Source organism: Haliotis cracherodii, unplaced genomic scaffold (genome assembly GCF_022045235.1).
Source record: "Haliotis cracherodii isolate W230 unplaced genomic scaffold, xgHalCrac1.p SCAF_6, whole genome shotgun sequence".
Classification (NCBI taxonomy): domain Eukaryota; kingdom Metazoa; phylum Mollusca; class Gastropoda; order Lepetellida; family Haliotidae; genus Haliotis; species Haliotis cracherodii.
The window spans coordinates 34,072,667-34,095,684 of record NW_027266319.1 but is presented as its reverse complement, the minus strand read 5'-3'; the positions used below and the strand labels follow the sequence as shown (position 1 = coordinate 34,095,684).

The following is a 23,018-nucleotide window of genomic DNA, read 5'->3' as shown; positions in this document are numbered from 1 at the left end:
GTCAGACAAGCTGTAGTTGCACAGAACAATAAAAGATTCAACATTTACTCAACATGATGTCTCTACCAGGAAAATGTGCAGCATAGTTCAATGTAGTTTTCCTGGAAATGCCCTGTATAGAGATAAAGTACTTGATATGCCATGACCATGATAACACGCTGGGTTTTATAAATGTGATATACCTGTTAGGATACGATTAGTAAACAGTTGGTTGAGACATCTGTGGTAGATATACCCGCGTCTCATGTCATATTCCCTTAATATGCTCCAGCTGTGGAGAAGTCACTGACCTAAACATAATTCATCAACATAGCCAGTTCGCCATGCAATAGAACGCGCTCATTTAAATATTTGCGGGTCGGTTTCTAAGAAAGACAGTGTCACGTGGTATGATTTCTACGAAGGATATTACCGTATTATTAATTTTTAATCTGTGGATTTCTTGGAAACATCATTCATATATGTGCAATCAATTGGCGGTCGGGTAGCCTAGTGGTTAAAGCGTTCGCTCGTGACGCCGATATTGACGGAATATTCCTGGAATATAGCAAAAAGCGGCATAAACCCATACTCACTCTCTCACTTGTTCTATCGTGATTAAAATAGAGAAAGTGAGTGAGTGAGTTAAATTTTACATCGCATCGGCAATATTGCAGCCATATCGCGATGAGAACAAGATAATAATTTCGATATTCCTGTCAACAAAGGACAGTAAAACGGTAGGGTAAATATCACAATTAAACAATAAAACAAACCATATCAAATTTAAAACATCAGTAAATACATAGAATAATAATAGCAATTAAAAATAGGCTATACACCACCAGCAACCAAAGTTAGACCACATCACTGAGGATCATGGGGACTTACATTACCTTTGCTTCCTGCATGAATCCCCAGCAGGATTTATGTCATCACTTTGGACACCAGTGGCTGACCATATGCTAGCCAATAGTAAAAAGTCACAACTGAATTTCTAAAACCCTAGTCAATATTATATACTTTGATCGATAATGGATTTATGTGTCACTGGCAGGAGGACGATATTTTTACATTACTTTAACCCCCGAGTGACACCACCATCTATAATCACAGTTGATGATAATATTACACTAAATTTTAAAACACATAGCAATACTTCAAAATTTATCCATTAGTTCTATTTCTTTTAAAAAGCCAATAATTAAATGAGCATTTACATTATTAAAAAGATCCTTTAAAGAAGATGAATGATAATAGATATCCCTTGTGAGAGAAAAATCTACAGTCAAGCAAAACATGCTTGACTGTGATTCTCTCATCACAAGGGACACAAAACGGAGGATCCTCGCCTTTTAATTAGTATTCATGAGTAAAACGTGTATGGCCAATTCGACATCGTCGGAGGACAACTTCATCACGTCTTGAATGACAACCCAAGTAGGTATAACCTAAAGTTTGTTTAATTTCATGAAGTTTGTTTATACCTACTTTGGTGTTCCACTTTGTTTGCCTCAACTGTCGTATATACATTTTGATTGAAGGTTTAAAATCAGAGTGAGGTATCAGAAGTGGGGAGATCTGCTTATCAAGAGCTGCTTTAGCAGCAGCATCAGCCCTAGTGTTACCCACAATTTCGACGTGACTCGGTAACCAACAAAAGACAATGTCGAACTGGCCAGTAGATAGATCATTGTATAATTCTAAAATAGCAAGTATTAATGGATGATTTGACGATATATTTTTAAGTGCTTGAAGACAGGAAAGAGAATCAGAAAAGATAATGAATTGGTTATATTTAGATTGGCGCTGAATGTATTCCAAGGCAACGTGGATAGCCTTGGCTTCGGCAGTGAAAATTGAACTATTATCAGGTATCCTGGAAGATATGATTTTCGTTCCAACGACAGTGGCACTTGAAACAATGTCACCATCCTTAGATCCATCTGTAAAGATGGAACGATGACGTTCATATTTAGTACGTAATTGAACATATTCCTGTTGATATATAATTGGATTCGTGTCAGATTTTTTAAACTTAGTGAGAGAAAGGTCTACTTCAGGCCTGACTAATTGCCAAGGTGGAGTAGACAGAAGTTCGTATGGAGATATGATATCTAAATCAATAGCAGCAGCCGTAATATGTGGTTTGATCCAAATACCAAGTGGTGGGATAAGCTTGGGCTTGTTTTGAAACAGTTCCTCATTAAGAGGATTAAAAACGCAATTATATGCTGGATTAGATGGGTTTGAACGTAATTTTGTTACATACTGAAGAGATAATTTCAAGCGACGTTGTGCAAGTGAAGGTTCATCCGCTTCCACATACAAACTATCTACAGGAGAAGTTCTAAATGCTCCAAGGCAGAGCCTGAGTCCTTGATGGTGTATACTATCCAATTTCTCTAAATTACTTTTAGCAGCTCCGCCATATACTATTGAACCATAATCTAATTTAGATCGAATAAGGGATCTATACAGGTGAAGTAAGGTTGTCTGATCCCCACCCCATTTAGTATTTGCAACCACTGACACCACTTCTTATTCCATTCACTGATTATAAACCCGTGATTAGATCTGACATCCGTGATCTAATGCAAAAGAAGTGGGACACTCAAGTAGGTATCAATAAATTACATGAAATTAAACCAACTATCGGTTACACCTACTTGGGGTGCCAGTCCAGATTTGAAGAGGTCATCATGCGACGTTGTCGTATTGGCCACAGCAGATATACACATGAGTATCTATTAAAAGGTGAGGATCCTCCGTTTTGTGTCCCTTGTGATGAAAGAATCACAGTCAAGCATGTCCTGCTTGACTGCATTGATTTTTCCATCACAAGGGATAAATATTATAGTGTCAAAACAGTCAAGGACCTTTTTAGTCAAGTTAATTCTCATTTAGTATTGCACTTTTTAAAGGAAATTGATTTAATACATACATTTTGATGTAAATAATATCTTTTTATATATTGGTAGTGCTGATATATAACTTAGATTGTTAGTGGCTGTACCCTCGAAGGGGGTTGAAGTAGCGTAAAATTATTGTCCCCCTAAGAGGGTATGTAAGTCCCACTTCATTCAATGTATTATTATGCATACCAGAATTTTAAAACGTAGTATTTTTGTCATTTTAATCTAAGGCTTAACTGGTAAACTATCGCCAGTGACTGAAGGGATGATATAAATCCAGCCAGGGCGCATGCAGGAAGCAAAGGCACTGTAAGTCCCCATGGTCCCTGGTATGGTGATCTCCCTTTAGTTACTGACGATCTCTAGCCCATTTTTATATTGTGTTGTTAATTCTTTCTGCTTTTATATGTTCCTCAACTAGTTTTAATACACTCTGTGATATTCTAGTTATTGTACTGTCCTTTGCTGACAGTTTTTTTATAAATTATATATACTTATTTGTTATTAATGTATTCATTCTCGTCACGATATGGCTGAAATATTGCCGATGTGACGTTAAATATTAACTCACTCACTCACTCACTATTTGCAACCACTTTCAGTAGGTCCAGAGCCTTCAAGCACTTAGTTTTAAGATATTTTATATGAGGTAAAAACGTCAGGTGGCGGTCAAATATAAGACCCAAGAACTTGGTCTCCTCTACAACCTTGATGGGAGTACCGTTTAATAACAGTTCCGGGTCTTTATGCGGTCTATAATTTCTACAAAAATGTACACAATTTGTTTTTGCTTTGGAAAATCTAAAACCATTCTCAAGCGACCATTTTTGAATTTTATTGAGGCAAAGCTGAAGTTGCCTTTCTATTGTGTTCATATTTTTGCCACGACAAGATATATTAAAGTCATCGACGAATAGTGACCCATCAACTGAGTCATTCAATACCTTGGACAGACTGTTAATTTTAATGCTGAATAATGTGACTGACAAAATACTTCCTTGTGGGACACCCTGATCCTGATTATAATGATCAGACAGGGATGAACCCACGCGGACTTGAAATTGTGTGTCGGATAAAAAACGGGATATAAACTGGGGCAAACGGCCTCTCAGTCCGAAATCATGAAGATCTCTTAAAATGCCATGCTTCCAAGTTGTATCATAAGCTTTTTCTAAATCGAAAAAGATGGACACAGCATGTTGTTTATGTACAATGGAATTTTTGAGGAACGATTCTAAACGCACAAGATGATCAATGGTACTTCTATTTTTACGGAAACCACACTGGATATCTGTAATGAGATGATTGGTTTCCAAATACCAAACTAAGCGATTATTCACCATACGCTTCATAGTTTTGCAAACGCAGCTAGTTAGTGATATAGGACGGTAATTTGTTGGATCTGTATGATCCCGACCAGGTTTTGGTATAGGGACTACAATCGCAATAGAGAAAGTGAAAATGATTTATATTCATGCCGAAATACCATACCCGATAGTCCCCGAAATACCATACCAGATAGTCCTCGCTACACACACACACACACACACACACACACACACACACACACACACACACACACACACACACACACACACACACACACACACACACACACACACACACACACTTTATTCAGATTATTGTATGCCATAGGCCCATGATACAATGGTTACAGTGTGGTGATGGGAGATCCCAACAGACTTTGCCTTAGATTCATAGCTTTTAGAATATACATTTCATAACAGTAAATGGGTTGGTGGATGACATTAAAATATTATACTTATGTCTTGTCGGGAACTAATAATAATTCAAGGATATATATTCTGACCTCAAAACTTGATAACAATCACAAATTAAAATAAAGTGATACTATCTTCGATATAATCATGTTTACAAACAGTACAAAGTCTTTCTGCTCTAGGTTCCTTATTATGTCTACCTGATTCAATTCTTAGATGATGAGAACTACATCTGAAACGAGCCATAATACTTCTAAATGTATCACACGATAGCCTTGTAATATACATTTCAACACCAAATGTTTGCTTATACAAGGAATAATAATATCATTTCGAACTTTCATGTATAGCTGAATGCAGCAGTAAAACGACATGACAAGAATGTTTATTCTCCTTATTACTATGGATTTTCAAGGTATTTCAGACCCGTGAAGATCCGGATTAGAATAGGTCTTCAGCAACCCATGCTTGTCATAAAAGGCGACTATGCGTGTCGTGAGAGGCGACGAACGGGATCGGGTGGTCAGGCTCGCCGACTTGCAATTGGTTGATGCATGTCATCGTATCCTAATTGCGTGGATCGAGGCTCATGATGTCAATCACTGGATTATCTGGTCCAGACTCGATTATTTACAGACCGCCGTCACATATCTGCAAAATTAATGAGTGCGGCGTTAAACAACAAACAAACAAACCAATCCAATAAGAAAGTTTCGAGTATATGTTTCATGTTTTGATCATGAAAAAGGACAAGCCACTTGATACACAAACATCATAGGAAACAGCCATAGCTCACGATCAACTGTGGGGGCACGGGTGGCCCAGTCGTCTAAGGCGCCGCGATTCGCTGTGCAGAGTTTTGTCCCTTAGGCACGCCAGAAACTTATGATTGTGGGTTCGAATCCCGGTTCGCCCCGATTATGTTTCTAGGTTTATCAGCACCATACCCGTGCTCGTGAGTTTCACCGAAGTGGTAAACGTCTGAGATCTGCATCACTTTGGACTTTCCTCCCACATTAAGCTGACACGCCGTGATATAACTGGAATACTGTTCAAAGCGGCGCTAAACCCAACTCACTCACTCACTCATGATCAACTGTTGAATAATAATTACGCCTTGTCTGGACAAGTCTTGCTTGACAACGGTATAAGGATCTATACCGAAATGTCGCTTTTCACAGTATTAAAGACATTGTTATCCATAAATATTGTATCTACCTTGTCTTACTGTAATGCTATAGCCTTAAATAAGCAAGTCTACATTTTCCAACTCTCTGGGACTCCTTTTGAATTCATAATGAGTTAATTGTTTCTATCAATGAGTGAGTGTGTGAGCATGGTTTTAAGCTGCTTACAGCAACATTCCAGCAATATCAAGGCAGGGGACACCAGAAATGGGCTTAGCCTTACTCTAAGTTACACCTTGATATTAGGAGTACAATTGTATGTTGACTTCATTGCATGAGGACGAGATCCTTTAATGGTTATGTATATTCAGCATACAACCAGCATGACAGGGCAAGTTGAAATCATGCCCATTTCTCCATGAAGAAAACACATTTTGTTTTCCATGATTTCATGAAAGGAATTGTTAACTTGTTCAACGTTATTCAATCAGTCCGTTTTCATTGCATCGACCAATCAGGGCCGTTTATAAGAAGATATCGATGATAAAAAGACATAGAGGACATATCTTAACGTGATATCGCCAAACACATTTACAGCGAGCTAATCCTGTTATCGCTGCACGTTTGCCCGACCGGTTATTATCTAGGTCACTACAACAGCTTTCTAGGAAAATGTCAGACTCAATGTCACGAGCTTTCCACGAATCTGCAAGCTGACGCTGATATGTGGTATAGCGTTGACAGTTTTTCCACATGGAAAGGCTTGTAGTGGCATATGTGATCATATGTGCCGGTAAAGAGTGCAAGTTAGCTGACCCAAATCGCCGAGTTCTTGTTAATCTTGTGGTTGGACAGTCCTTTATATGATGGAACCTGGGGTCAGGAGAAAGACAGGATTTTCCTGAAGCATCGACATAATTCTTTATCTTATTATTACTTATTCACATATATTATTGGTATTATGTAGCCTCTTTGCCTGTAGATAATCGAGTCTGTGTCCGACAATTCAGTGATTGACAGCATCGATAGACACAGCTGGGAGTGAGGGAGTGAGTTAGGTTCAACGCCGCTTTTAACAGTATTCCAGTTATATCACGGCGTGTCAGCTTAATGTGGGAGGAGACCCGAAGTGATGCAGGTCTCAGCCGTTTACCACTTCGATGAAAGCCACGAGCACAGGTATGATGCTGACAAACGACACAATTGGAATACAATGACATGCATCAACCAAGTCAGTAAAGTAAGTCTGACCACCCGATCCCGTTAGTCGCCTCTTATGACAAGCATGGGTTGCTGAAGACCTATTCAGCGTTAAACATCCAACAAACAAATGACATTTCACAACTAATCAGAATTACCTGGATGTAGTTGTAAGTTTAGGGGTGGTTTTCAACATATTTCGGTGTGAATGTTTTATTCATTTTACTATATATACTGGCAACTATTCTGAATTTATAATTTCAGATTAAAGGCTAACATACCGAAACTGAAACAAGAAGAATGAGTTTGGAGTCACAAACATCAGATGTTAGTAATCTCGAACCAGGAGATCAGGCCAAAGAAGTAGATATCAAAATGCCTTCAATGAGGATCACCAAATTGGAGTTAAAGAAAGAATATCCTTTCAAAGAAGAATCAAATAGAGCAGCAAACGAATATATAAACAGCTTCATAGAGAAAACACAATCATCTAAATACTCTTTTAAGGAAAAGAAGGTTTCACAATCCGTTGGTGAAACACTGAAAGGATTGCAGGGGGAATTTTCAATGAGGATTTACTGTATCTACAGAACTGTTCAGTCCAAGTTGAGGAAAATAGTGGATAAGTTCACACTGGATGATGATGACGCAGCTGATACTGTTGAAGATGACGCAGCTGATACTGTGAAAGATGACGCAGCTGATACTGTTGAAGATGACGCAGCTGATACTGTTGAAGATGACGCAGCTGATACTGTGAAAGATGACGCAGCTGATACTGTTGAAGATGACGCAGCTGATACTGTTGAAGATGATGCTTCTGATGAATCGGCTGATGCTGCTACCCAGACTGATCAATCTTTTGAAGTATTGCAGGAAGATATTTTACTATTTTTGACAACAAACATACCCCAAAGTACATCAGATACCACGCCCTATCGACCAGAGATATATGCACTTACATCTGGATTTGCCTATTGTATCCTCAACAAAAACGTGTGTGATGGAGAATTCCCAATAAAATGTGCCAAGAGGGTTCTAAAATTTGATTTAAAGGCCTTGTCAACCAAGCATCTTATTGGAAATATCTCCTCCAAGACAGAATCATATAAGCCGGTTGAATGTACCATGGTTACCTTCTGGGACTATCTGGGTCAAATCACAACATCCTATAAGATGACGCTGAGAGATGATGCTTCTCTATACCAACTCTTATGGACAAAGAAAGGCATACCAAAGATGCTATCAATGACTGTTGGAGAAACTTATCTCAGAATGTCTCCTGAAATGAGTTTGAAGGATATTGCCCTTCTCCTTTACCAACTTTCCCGTATTGCAAGAGGGGAGGAATCAAAGAAATATCAAAGTGAGGAACAGGAACTGGATGACAACGCCTTTGATGTGTTTTATCATGTGAAAATAGTAAAGGATAAAAAAAAATTAGAACCATTCAACGATATTTTGATGGAAAACATTATTTCTCACCTCAAAGGTCAATCTGGGAATTTTGGTCTTTATTTGTCCTATTGGGATCCGAAAGCCTGGGAAAACGCAAATGAGTTCAAACTGAAGGACGGACGACAGATACTTCAGACATGGGAAGGCGATCCTCCATACCTTGTAGACTTGCTTCAAGAAGTAGTGAAATATAAAGACGAGCAAGAGGAGGCAAATTACAGGGACATAATCAAAAAGCTTTCTTTGCAAATGAGTGGCTCCAATGAAGGTGATAATCGCACAAATCCTTTGCTGAAGTACATCCATTGCCAAATCACCGAAAATGATGAATCTTTATTCTGCTATGGTGGGAAATGGCTGAAGATTGAGAACGAGTACATGGTGAATCTAGAGAACCAATTCAGCCAAATTGAGCTGCACAACCGCCTGAGTGAAAATATCCTTTCGTTGCCATGGACTTGCGTTAGTGATGAAGAGAAGATGCCCACACGACAACAAACATTTGAAGGGGGATTGTTTCTAAGGTGGATGAAGCAAATTTTGGATAAAGACTCAAACCTGGATGACTTTAACATGAAGGCTGGGCAAAACACATTTGAAGATGTAAAGATGGATGACTATATGGAGAAGCCCAGTATAAGCTTTGAGGAGAGAGCCAGGCAACTTTTCTACAGGATGCTTTGCCAACAGGCCGAAGAACACTACAATGAAGGTTACATCCTGTATGATCAACTGGTCTCTGACAACACTTCGGGATATCTCCTTGGGGACAGGATCTTTGTTTTTGGCCAGAACAACATAGAGTTGTATGACATCCTCCACTACACTCAGGAGAAGACCTATCTCATTCACGTCAAGGAGGGCTTTGGGAATTCTACCAGAGATGCATGCTCACAAATCCGCATTTCTGCTGAGTTTGTATTTAGACACCTTGTTTGCAATAACAGCTTTGATATCCTGGCAAGTTACTGGTCACGTCTCACAATGGGAGGGGGGAAATATCGTCAAGTTGTGAGAGACAGGTACCTGAAACTTGGAGAGGATGGTTTTTATCAACTTTTTAAGAGGAATGAGATAATCTTTGTACTGGCATACAGGGATGCCAAGATCACAACCAACAACGATTCCTTTGTTCCATATCCAAAAGAACGACTTTCTAGAAGATTTAAGGATGACTTTAATCTAGTAACTGAAGAATTACTGGCACGCAATTACCTGAAAGAAATACATGGACAACTTGCAGTTACTGACAAAGTGTTCACAACAGTAGAGCAAGCAAGGGAGGAGATTCAACTGAAGTCCAAGAAGGATGCCCGAGCTGCGTTCAGCATACTGAAAGAAACCATGTCCAGCCATTCATCATTCATCGCCAAGATGGAGGTTGTGCATCTGTTCAGTCACTTCAGAACCTTCGTCACAGCTGGTAAAAGACTCAGCCTGAAGATGTGTCGTCTCCAAACGTCCTTTGAATGATAGAATGAATTCAGTCAATCTGACAACATTGTTCCATAATGCCACACACTGTATCAATACAGATGGGGGTAGACCATTCAAAGAAATAGACAATACAACAAGTTCAAAATAAAGCTGTCTCTGGTTGCCCAAAATGGCAGCATTTTTCTCCCTTACAGAACTATTGAAAAGGCTTGCCGCTAGTGTTATGCAAATGAACTGGCAAAAGGAAACAGCTCAGTCGGATGAAGGGAGGGCCCGTTGTTTTTATGCAATAAAGAAACTACTCGTTCGACGCTCGATGTAGGTAGAACAAGGGATATCGATAGTACTGTCTGTTTCCAAAGAAGGAAGGCATTAAAACTAACCCCAAGAAGAACTTTACTTGATACCGCTACAGAGTCTAGAATCCGCTTCAAAGTACTTTGTTTGACTTACAACTGCCTCCACTCAGCTGACCCAGTGTACTTGTCAGATTGTGTTCCTCTTCAGATCAGAAAATTTGAAGCTTTAAAATATCCCCAAACCAAAACTGAAATAAACATGCAAAGCACATAAACGTAGCGGTTGTGGATCAATTTTACAGCTTCAACCGCCTGTAATAAACGGGCAGCATTTGCATTTACGCATGAAAATCTCCTGCTGAATGGAAAATTTGCTGAGACGGTGACAGAATGCCCAGATTGAATGCAGCTCAACGTAACAACGCCATTGGGAGATTACAAGCTGGAGCAACTCAGCAAGAAGTGGCCAGGCAGTTTGGTGTATTCAGACAGACAATCTCCGCACTGTGGACCCGATACAACAACACCAACAGAGTTGACGACAGACCAAGGTCAGGAAGACCAAGGGTGACAACCCAAGCACAAGTTCGATACAATCGGCTTCGACACCTTCGAGACCATACTATCACAGCCACGTCTACAACCACACAGAATACTGGATTACACAGAATATCAGATCAAACGGTACGAAAAAGACTGAGGGCGGAGGCTGGACTTTTTGCACGAAGACTTGTTCGACGTCATGTATTGACCCCACGTCATCTGGCGGACCATCTGCTTTGGTGCCAACAGAGGGTTAGATGGGCACGTGCAAGGTGGAGAAATGTACTGTTTACTGACTGGTCCCGTTTCCTACTTACACGTGTTGATGGGCGCGCACGTGTCTACAGACGTTGGGGTGAACGTTACGCCCCCAACTGTGTGCAGCAAGTTGTCCCATTTGGCGGCGTGAGTGTCATGGTATGGGCCGGAATTCATCATGGTGGTAGGACGCCTCTCGTGCATGTCGCAGGTGCATTGACAGGTGTGCGTTGCAGAGACTTGATCCTACTGCCTTACGTTCTTCCTCACGTCAACGTTCATGGCAGACAGTTCCATCAGGACAACACCCGACTGCATATTGCACGTGATTGTCAGGACTTCTTACAGCACAACAACATCCAGACATTACCTTGGCCAGTCCGGTCACCAGCTTTGTCCCCGATTGAGCATCTGTGGGACGAGTAGGATCGATGTGTTCGCAGAAGGAATCCACCGCCCCAACACTTCCTGCGCTTCTTGATGCACTTCAGCATGAATGGCAGCACATCCAACAGCGTGTTATTGACAACTTGATTGCATCTATGGGTCGTCGGGGTCAAGCAGTGATTGATGCACCTGGTGGGCACAACCGATACTGATATTTTCTGTACCCCTGTGACATTAACTATATCGTGTACGTGTATCTGTCTAGGTGACACGATTAATGTTTTGAACATTGTGTACATTGATCTTCAAACAGTGTTTCAATTATGGTTTCTGTGTCCTATTTTGAAACAATCGCATTATATTACATTTTGAAAGTCAGTGTCAAGTTTCTTTTTTTGGAAGAGTATAGTTGCAGGTTTGGGGGTGATGCTCAACATATTTCAGTGCGTATATTATATTCATTTTACTATTAACACTGGGAAAACTCCAGATACTTCAAGAATGGGAAGAAGAGCCTCCAAACCTTGTAAGAGTTGCTTCATGTTGTAAAAGAAAAAGGTGACGTCAAAAGACTGCTTCAGAAGATTACGATACATTGATTGGCAGGCTTCGTTTGCACTTTTGTGGCTCTCATAAAGAGATTTATCACAAAGATCCCTTGCTGAAGTACATACATGGTCACATCCGAACAAGAAGAAGTGAATCTGTATTCCGCTTTGGTGGAAAATGGCTGAGGATTGAGAACGTGTACATGGTGAATCTGGAAGAGCAATTCAGGAATGTGGAGCAATACACTAGTCTGGATGACAACGTGCTTGTTTTACCATAGCAGTACTCTGGAGAGGATTGCCCTAAGGCTGATGCAGTGAAGGACAAAAGCAAATAAGAGAGACCAACATCCAGCTTTACAGGCAGACTATTCCGGAAGTGGATGAAGCAAACCTTTGAAAAGAAAGTGAGGTCGAGGGACTATTACATATCACCAAACGAAAAAGTAAATCCATCTGAAAATGTCCAGTTTAATGCCTATCCTGAAAAAGAGGGAAAAGATAAAAAAGAGAAACTCATAGAAAAGAAGTTATTCCTCAGAATGCATTGCCAACAGGCCGAAGAACACTACAATGAAGGTTACATCCTGTATGATCAACTGGTCTCTGACAACACTTCAGGATATTTGGCCAGAACATAGAGTTGTACGACATCCTCTTCTACACACCAGAGGAGACCTATCTCATTCACATCAAAGAGGGCTTTGGGAACACTACCCGAGATGTGTGCTCTCAGATTCGGAATTCCGCAGAGGTAGTGTTCAAAAACACTGGATTTGCAACAGCAGTGTCGATATCTTAGAAAGATACTGGTCAAATGTTACAGACTATCAGGGCACGGACAAGTACCGCCAAGTTGTAAGAGATCGGTACTTGAAAATGGGACAGGAACAGTTCATACAACTCTTCAATCGGGAGGAAATAGTTTATGTGTTGGCATACAGGGATACTAAAACAACACCATCAACCATGGTTACCTTTGTTCCATATCCAAAAAGAACCACTTACAGAGGCATTTGGCCAAAAAACCAATGAAGTTGTTAAGAAATTGTTGAGGTTTGAGTATCTCCGAAGAGATGATGCTGACAGAATATGTTTGACAGATAAAGTCTTCATAACACTGGAGCAGGCAAAGAAGGAAATCACACTTGAAACCCTGGCAATGGCGGGAAAGGCTTTCAATATTCTGAGGAAAACTATGAGCAACCATTCCTCTTTCATTGCAAACATGGAGGTTGTACATCTATATAGTAACTTCAAACTCTCCCTGAAGATGTGTAGTATCAGGAAAAATGTTTTGACGCAAGACTGAGGCAGAGGAAATATCTAGCTGTTCATATATCATATCAGGACAAAATTTTGAGAAGGAACTTTTGTGCCCTCATTGATTACTTTGAAAAATGTGGAAGTTGTTTTCAGTCTACTGGAACAATAGGACATACGAAACAAGTTTAACAAACCAAAACTTTTAGTTGGCATATTATCAACAAGTACTTAACTAGTATAAGCTTTTGCATGAAGACATATCTTCGATATTAAACAAGTCATTTAAGTGTGATCTTTTTCATTGGTAACAGAACAGGACACTTACACAAGTGTGGTAAACTGGCGTTTGATTTGTTCATAAAGATCTGTTTCTGAGACTGAAACTGCTAAAATATTGGCATCATCGTGGAATGATGGCATAATGACACAGTACCTAGTACCACAGTGCAGTTCGAAACATGGACGAGGCCACTTAAGACAGTGTCAAGGAATTATAATGTCATCTGGGAGCCAATCTGAATGCCTCCTTGGATCATAATGAGGTGGACATATTGCTATGATTCCTATTGCCAAATGAATCCTAATTTCCACTGACCAATGGGAGAGACAAGGACTGACTGATGTTCCTGAAGTGAATGAAAATGTGCACTTCATGATGATCATCAACACCAAATGGCTGTCTTGATGTGTTCATTCTGTACTCGACCCGTTAAGATCCGGGGTAGAATAGGACTTCAACAACCCGTTCTTGCCCTAAAAGGCTGCTATGCTTGTCGTAAGAGGCGACGAACCGGATCGGGTGGTCAGTTCGCTGACTTTGTTGATACATGTCAGCAATCCCAATTGCATGGATCGATGCTCATGTCAATCACTGGATTGTCTGGTCCAGTCTGGTAATTTATACAGACTGCCGTCATGTAGCTGGAATATTGCGGAGTACGGTGTAAAACAACAAACTAACGAATCTCATCTGAATGATTCAAGACAGGCTTGATCTACTCATAATGAACTGGAGGTGAGGTGACATTGGGTTTAGCGTCCATTGGGTTTATTTACAGACCGCCCTCACATAGCTGGAATATTGCTGAGTGCGGCTTTAAACAACAAACCAAAACCCATTCTGTACTCCCAATGAGTATGTGTGAAATAAGTAACTAATATGCAATCCTTTTCCAGAAATTTCTATGAAACTAGAGTCCGGGCTGATGAACATACCTTACTTGTACAGATCAATACGCAGGATCACACTGCGTATATTTCTGATAAGCTGGTTGGACTGTATGTAAGCTATGAGCTCTAAAGATGTTATCTAAGATTGTTTGGGTCAGGAGTGAACGTCTATTTTTGTATGAGCTGTGTGACTGAATGGGTATATAAGACTGCCAACTAAAATTCAGGGCAGTCAGTGAGAATTACTTGGTTGGAGGGATTCTGTTTTTGGTGTGGCTTTCCAAACTACTGGCGTAAAAGGCATTTAAATATTGTTTATGTTGAGATGCTTGTACTTTTACCATGTATGTATTATCTGTATAGTTACAAGTTATTATATGTCAAATGTAAATGTTATGAATAATAGGGAAAATGAGCATTTTGTAAAGGAAACAAGGCAAGTTTTTGCGCAAGGACTGTTGTTTGAGATAAATAGCGGCAATATAAGTATGGTTACTGTCAGGAATGAGATGGACGGATCATCACGTACCTGTCTTAATAACGTTGTACCCATGTCACAGTTAACTGATTGACAGTGTAAGACAATATCTGGTGTAGACACCCCGTACACGGATCACATCCACAACACGTCTCCTGAACCTCAAAATCAACCGCCTGATCTTCAACTGAGGGATGTGTTGCCATTCCTGATGCAATGCCTGAGTCATTTCTTGCAGATTCTGTACTGGATGGTCCCGTTCTCTGACCCTACGTCCCAAATGATCGCATAGATGCCCGATTGTATTCAGGTCTAGGTTTCGACATGGCCAAGGCAACGTCACAATGGCGTTGTTCTGGAGATGGTCAGTCACAGGTTGTGCTCAGTGGGGTCGGGAATTGTCGTGCGTGGCAAGTGCTTGGTTTTCAAAATAAGGCAAAACAATGTCGTTGTATCTTGGTTCCTTTGTTCATTTCATGTCCCCTGAACTGTGAACTCCCCAAATCAAGATTTCAACCAAGGAGCAACATCCATATACCACCACTGAGCCCCAACCACATGCCACTATTTCCTGGATGTTGCGCTGATAAGATATTTTCCCTTACCTCCAAACACGTGTCCTACCACCAGTGAGGTGGCAACCCGACTCTCGACATTGATTTCCCCTCCATGGCCTCTCTTTCCGGTGTGCACGAGCCTTGACACCAGGCTAAACGGTCCCGCATGTGTTGGGGCGAGAAGAGTGGACATCTTCTAGGTCTTCTGGAACTTAATCCTTCATTCAGTCGAGGCTTGATGGCGCTAAGGGACACTCTGTTGTGAAAGTGTCAGTGATGACGAAGAACATTGCAAGTTGAATTTGGCAGCCGTTTTGCCTTGCGTACAAGGATCCTGTCCTCTCTGGTACTGGTCATGGACGTCCTGATCTCGTCAAGCCCAGCCAACCTGTGTTTTCTGATGAGTCGATTACAGTTTGATTAATGTTCATCATTGTGGAAATAGCCCGACATGAGATGCCAGTTTAGTGCATGCCAATAATTTGCCATGTTTGATTTGCTGAGATAGTACGCTTAGGCATTTCAGTTACAATCATTCCAAAGACAGACTTTTAAACTGGAAGAACTTGCATTCAAAATTAATAGCAGTAAAAACTCATGAAAGTCTCTGTAGAGACACTTCAGGTGTGCATACGGCTCACATAAAGGCACCCACAAGGTTGGGCAGTTAATGTGGCTACCATTCTACAGGCAGGTGTGTCAACACACAGTGTACCATTTACAATTACACTTCAAATTTGGTGGTGCAATATTTTTTGACGAGGTGTATATGTGTGTCGTAAGAGAACAGTATACGGATGTAGGGATATATGATGTGTATTGTATATTCATTGTGAATGAAGTTTTTACAATCTTAAATGTATCACACAAAGTTTTGATTTTGCCGTGTTGTGTCAGTCGTGTTCGTATTTAAAACAGCCACCACCATATCATTATGTACATTTACTTTTGATATTGAAATTTCTTATTCTGAGTAGTACTTGCATAATGTATTTGAATAACTGTGTGTTTTATTTAGATATGAACACACAAATTGAATGTAAAATATATGTTTTGTTTTGTTATTCGTACTGTAGTACATGATTGTATGTTTAACAACCGTGTGTACCTATTCTGAGCATGCTCCCATGCTAATCTGTATGTAGGATAACTGCACGTGTACCATTCTGAGTATATAATGCTCGATGTAAGGTTAAGTTACTGGTATGTAGACTGACGTGTATACGTTTGTTATGAAGTGTGGGGGACCCAGAAGGGCCTCCTACCTGCATGTAGTCTGAGACAAGGGCATTGATGTTGTGATGCCTGTTCCCAGGGCGATAGACGGCGATGTGCATGAAGTGGTGACACCTGGATTTGATATAGGACTAGTGTCAGGCTCACGCGAATAATGAACGATGTACACTTACAGTACAGTGATGGTGGAAAGAATAGTGGCTCAGTACACACGGTGTAGATAATAGCGTGTACATGTGTTGACATTCTTATACCATGCATTGAATGTATTGATGGATCGATGTTGATGCATGATTTATTGATGTATTAGTAGGTCTGGTGTAGGTGGAGTATTAGTGTATTAGTCAGTAGTTTTAAGTATTAAAGTAACCTTAGTATTTTAAGAGTGAGAGAAATAGAGTGAGTCTGGAGTGTGTGAAATAGAGTGATAGTTGGAAGCTAGTTGGGTTAGTGTGAGTGATAGTACCAGAATGAGTGTGGAGTGTGAAATAGTGGCAGTTAGTGTCAAGCTAGCAAGTAATTTGTTATGCTTTTTATTATTGTATCTAATAAACTTACACTTAATCCATTTTTGGGTTGTTTTTACACAGTGTTGTTACAATATACTATCATTTGCATAAGGACATATCTTCAATATTAAATTAATTATTTTTACGAATATAGTAATAGGAATTGTCATCGCATATTGGAGCCAATCTGAATTCCTCCTTGGATCACGTGGTGGACACGACACTTGCAATGGAATAACAAAAGTGTCTGTGATTTTACTGCCAAAGGGGTCCAAATTTTCTTTGACCAATGTGAGAGGCAATCATGGTGTACTGAAGTCAAGTCCTAAACATTTCTATGAAACCAGAGTGATAGCTGATGGCCATGCCTTAATTATACAGAACAAAACTATTTGTATCAGAAAGCCGTCGACTTTGACGATAACCATGTAACTCCAGGTATACAATGTGTAGGGCGTTTGTCAGTATGTATGAAACACTGTTAGTGACGTTACTAGGAGCTTTCATGTTGATCCGGTTGGTTGGTTTTTTGTTTAACGCCGCACTCATCAATATTCCAGCTATATGACGGCGGTCTGTAAATAATCGAGTCTGGACCAGACAATCCAGTGATTAATATCATGAGCATCGATCCACACAATTGGGATCGATGACATGCATCAACCAAGTCAGCGAGCCTGACCACCCGATCCCGTTAGTCGCCTCTTACGACAAGCATAGTCACCTTTTACGGCAAGCATCGGTTGCTGAAGACCTATTCTACCCCGGGATCTTCTCGGGTCGGGTAGAATAGGTCTTCAGCAACCCATGCAAGCGAATAACGGGATCGGGTGGTCAGGCTCGCTGACTTGGTTGAAGCATGTTATCGATCCCATTTGTGTGGATCGATGCGCATGATATCAATCACTGGATTGTCTGGTTCAGACTCGATTATTTTACAGACCGCCGTCATAAAGCCGGAATATTGCTGAGTGCGACATCAAACAAACAAAAGACAAAAGTGGTAAAGATCAAGGACCTGCGTCATTAGAAGCCAAATAATTCTTTATTGTCGCAACACATTTGCTTTTCAGGGCATCCAACATGTCTGGTGACTTTTTTTAATTTTTTTTTTATAGAACAAATTTTCCTTGACCCTCGCGGGTTCACGGGTATAATTCTGACGAACCCAAAAAACGTGAGTGCGTTCGAATCCCAGACTTATCCTGGTTATGAGTACAGTAACAACAGCCGACATATTTCAGCTATATCCGTAGTTATGTGCAAGTCAAACCGATGGTTAATACAATGAACAACGAGACACATCATTGCTAGATAATGACTCATGTCCTTTGATCAATTGTTTGTTTGTTTGTTGTTTAACGCCGCTCTAAGCAATATTCCAGCCACGTGACGGAAGGTTGTAAATATTCGAGTCTGGACCAGACAATCCAGTGATTTATATCATGAGAATCGTGAAACGCGTTTTACATTATCATAGCCAGTCATAAAGTACGCTTGTTTGATTTGATTTTTGTTTTACGCCGCACTCAGCATTATGTCAGCAATATGTCGGCGGTCGGTATAAATAACTGAGTCTAGACCAGACAATCCAGTGATTGATGTCATGAGCATCGATCCACGCAATTGAGATTGAGGACATGAATCAACCAAGTCAGCGAGCCTAACCACCCGACCCCGTCAGTCGCCTCTTACGACAAGCATGGGTTACTGAAGACCTATCCTACCCCGGATCTTCAATGTTCACTCCATAAATGGGCTTTACCCATTTTACCCATGGGGAGTGGGATAGATGGGGTGTCGAAACCACTTTGCTACCACTGCCCCAAGAGTACAAATAAAACAATAGTTATTTTAATAGAACGAACACGTTGTACGAGTGATTTTTTGTATAAAACCAGGTACAAAAGAAGAGGAAGAATGGTTTATCTTCTTATAAAGCTCGCAATAATATTTCACGTCTAACATTAAATGGCATGATTAGTTTTGTACATTGTCACCAGGTTATATGAATGAAAAGTTTAAAAGCAACACCAACTTCCTCGTTTCCGTCATGAGGTGCCTTAAACACAAAATTACAAAGACGACGTTAATATACGAGCAGTGCGGGAGTGAGTGATTTTACCATTATACCTAGGTGGAAAGGGGTAGCCTTGTACCAACACTGGAAATTCAACAGGGGCCTGAAGTTAGCAGCGAGTTTGTTATTCAAAGGCTGTATATTAAACAACTACAGTACTGTGGGTGGTTAAGTACACTGAAACTCATATAATATGTGACAGCAGGTTTGTCTTACATCATCATCCAAAAGCTGTTTAGTTATTCAGTACTTTGGAATAATGAACACCAAACACGCACCGGGTTCGCTATTCAGACTTGGTGTAACAAATATAAGATACCGTATGTCCAGTGGGACAGTTATTCGTTTTTCGAATAACGAAAAACAAGCCAGCACCGGAACGTTATTCAGTTTATATCCAACAATACTATTAGATATAAGATAGTCTGTAGTGTATCTCCCAACAACTGTTAAACTATTCAGTACTTTTGAATAAGGAAAACTAACCAGCACCGGGTTCGTTATTCAGTTCATGTTTAAGAAAATGGTATTAAGAGTCTGCTGTTGCTTTTAGTTATGTATTTATTAACAATAAAGACTTAAATTGCGAGGAAAACCTTTGCAGAAGTAGCCCTCATTAAATACTGACTGTATTTTAGGACAAATAAACAAATATAGGAAAATCTAATTGTATAATTAGTGTGGCCTCTACTCATAGACCCTGTCACTGTATCGCTTTCTTCAACCACACCCCCTACATCCGTTTCCACAGAAAAAGGTTTCTGGTCAGGGTCCATCATCACCCACAAATGAACAAGTGTCACACTTTTGGCCTTGCTAACATTATCGTTTTCTAACCGCGTTTGAAACAAAATGGTAATATTTGCCAACCAGTTGTAAACCTGAGCAAATAGACACAGGACACTCTCATGCTACATATGTAGGTAGACATCGAATTGCAGAGGAAGAAATGACTGATGGTGTAACTGTAGTCAAACGTTATTCTGTGAAAGAAGATCTTGGTGACTGCAAACTTAATGACGACAGATGTGGAGTAAAAATGGAGGACACTGAAGATGGGTTATGTGATGGCAACACTGAACAAGAAAATGAACACGAGAGAATGTGTGAAGACAGTGCTGATGCTGACAATCCAGCTCTTGCGCCAGAGAAATTCACCTTTCACATCAAGTGCAAAAAGTGGAAGAAATTCGAAATGAAAACCAACAGAAGAGCGGACCGAAGCTTACCTGGAAACTGGACAACCGTTTTAGCAAAAGCCATTAGCAAAAGCCATTAGCAAAACCAACCTTGCATGTCCTTTGATCTTTCGATGTAACCATGTTAGAAAACTAAATTCAAGAAAGACGAATTAGTCCATTTTTCACTTCAAAGGCATGCTGCAAATTTCCAGGATGTATAAGATACATGGTAAATATAAGAAAGGAACCAAAGAAGGACAAGCCAGTGAAGGTAAAGGTGAAGTCTATCAAACCATTTACACAGATTAAGCATGAACATGGTGTGACCAAAGGGAGACCAATCAAAGGGCCTGAAAGAAAACAAATTGCAGACGCCGTCAAGCAGAGTGGGCCTTCAAATGTTTAATAGGGACCGTGGATAGCACAGCTTTTGAAGCTGGAAATTCCACTGGCTATGGAACAAAGGAAGTGCTGCAAAAGATTTCATCAGAATCCAGTCTAAGTATGAGACTTCATAAAGATGTTTTTGTAGAAGTGGCATTTCTCAAGAAGGTGTATGAGAGAGAAGATGATAAGGATGGTGTACTTAAAGGTTCCATACAGTCGTTGTCAATGTTCCCATTTGCTGTTAGCCAGCCTGTACAGTAGGGAACAGATTCCGTTACTGGCTGAACACATTCGGACAGGAACAGCGACGTTGTACTTTGATGCTACTGGTACGGTAAATTCAAACAGACCATCACACCCAAAGAAAATATTGTATTACCCACTAATTCTAAACGGACAGGAGAAAGGCGACCCTCCAGTTCCTGTCGCGGAAGTCATATCCAACAGCCACAACACTGCTGATATCAGTGCCTTCTTTAAGAAATTCAGCAGGGACTTGCATCAAAGTCATTCGAGGAAAGGAATCCCACGACGAATAGAGATTGACTTTAGTTGGGCATTCTTTCATGCTATGCTGCCCTCAGTCAACCATGAAGATATATCTTCTTATCTCCAAAGAGCATGGGATTCCATACATATGACCTGTGACTGGGGTCAATACAAAGGTGCATGTTTGCTTAGCCCATCTGCTGCACAGGACGCTTGAGCCAGCTTGTAAAGATCAAAGACTGCAGAAAGTACGTGATTGCTCGTATGGTGGATGCAGTAATCCTAGAACAGTCTGATGTTAATTAAAGTGTCTTGACCCCCACAGCACCATACCCATGCTCGTGGGTTTCACCGAGGTGGTAAACGTCTGAGACCTGCATCACTTCGGGCTTTCCTCCCACATTAAGCTGACACGCCGCGATATAACTGGAATACTGTTAAAAGCGACATTAAATCTCACTCACTCACTCTTGACTCCCACCCGCATGTAGAAAGGAGCATTATCTATTTAGACAAAATTGTGGTCATGAAGGTCCTCATACACAAGTGGACATTCTTGGGTGTAAAACACGTTTGACTCCAAGCAATTTCATCACTGAAGTAAGGTCAAATCTCAAAGAACGCCTAAGAGAGTACAGTCACCGCAAACGTGTGCTGAAACAGAATCTAGACAACTTAGAAAGCAAGAAGAAGAAAAAATCTAAGAAATCTACTTCATTCACAACATCAGAGAAGTGGGAAGGAAAAAATGCGCTGAAAGGCAGATAATTCAGCTCTCCTTCAAAGATCCCCAAGAGAAAGAAAACAAGCTGGCCTGAACAGAAGCAGAAAAGGGATACAAGGAGAGGACAGAAAGGCTTACACTGAGGAGGAAACGTTCCGTTTGGTGACAGAGTCTTACATCTTTCAAACACCTGCCCCAAGAACAATCTTCTTATGATCATTTACTATCTCTTACTACGAAACCATATTAGGAACTGGTTTGAAGAAAACGGGAGGAAATTGGAGGTTTGCCAGGTTATCTTGGACATCAGCAGTATATTTCAATCGGGCAACTGGACAGAAGGCAGTTCATAATGGCTGAGGAAGTTTCTTCCTGTGCCCAGCATAGACACTTGGGACGGCTGGGGGAGTGAGGCAGAGAAATGTGTTTGCCATTTTGTAGAAGTAAAGGAAACGGAAGTATCATCCTCTTGCTCCAAACGTTCATGCCCTAGGTAGGAAAAGGATTCTCAAGAGTCGTGAGATTCTTCTTGGGTAAGGAATCTAGATTAATAACTTAATCATAACTTAAACAAACTGGATAGTTATGTGTTCATCTCTTCTTAAATGTTGATAATGAGTGAAACCAAAAGGTTCGAAGCCTAAAGTTCACTTTAACACGTGTCTTGTCCAGAGATACTAAGGCAGCTCTGAGTCATGTTGCCTTCATGATAGTTTGAAACAGTGGGAAGAAACGTCCCCTTCACTTTGCTCTTATGGTAAGTGCAAATTTTCCATCCTTTACTGTCTGACTGTAAGGTACACTTAACCGCATGTAAAAGATTTCTAAATGTATCTAAATCGGCTCCAAATCATATGGTCTATGGCGAATGTTGTAGATACCCGTTATATATTTGTTCATATTTACGTTTAATCAGACACAGGCACAAAATAACAGAGATGTCGCGGGAACGAATCCCAAGAAAATGCTACGAAATGCTTGTCTATCGTGATAGTGTTGCTTACGTAACCTGGGCATCAAACATTAAGTATTTACTCTTCTCTCACGG

At 40.4% G+C, this 23,018-nt stretch overlaps 1 protein-coding gene and 1 pseudogene across 1 annotated transcript in view; both read left to right on the top strand.

Annotated features, from left to right (window-relative positions):
• Positions 1 to 10,516, top strand: part of LOC139445045 (uncharacterized) — a 29,483-nt gene extending 18,967 nt beyond the window's left edge. The window contains exons 2-3 of the mRNA XM_071226109.1: positions 7,228 to 7,640; positions 7,773 to 10,516. Of these exons, the coding sequence (XP_071082210.1) occupies positions 7,264 to 7,640; positions 7,773 to 9,894 (2,499 nt within the window). The 5' untranslated portion in view covers positions 7,228 to 7,263 and the 3' untranslated portion in view covers positions 9,895 to 10,516. The remainder of the gene's footprint in view (positions 1 to 7,227; positions 7,641 to 7,772) is intronic.
• A 44-nt stretch (positions 10,517 to 10,560) lies between these two features.
• Positions 10,561 to 13,242, top strand: LOC139446371 (uncharacterized; annotated as a pseudogene).
• The last annotated feature ends 9,776 nt before the right edge of the window (positions 13,243 to 23,018 follow it).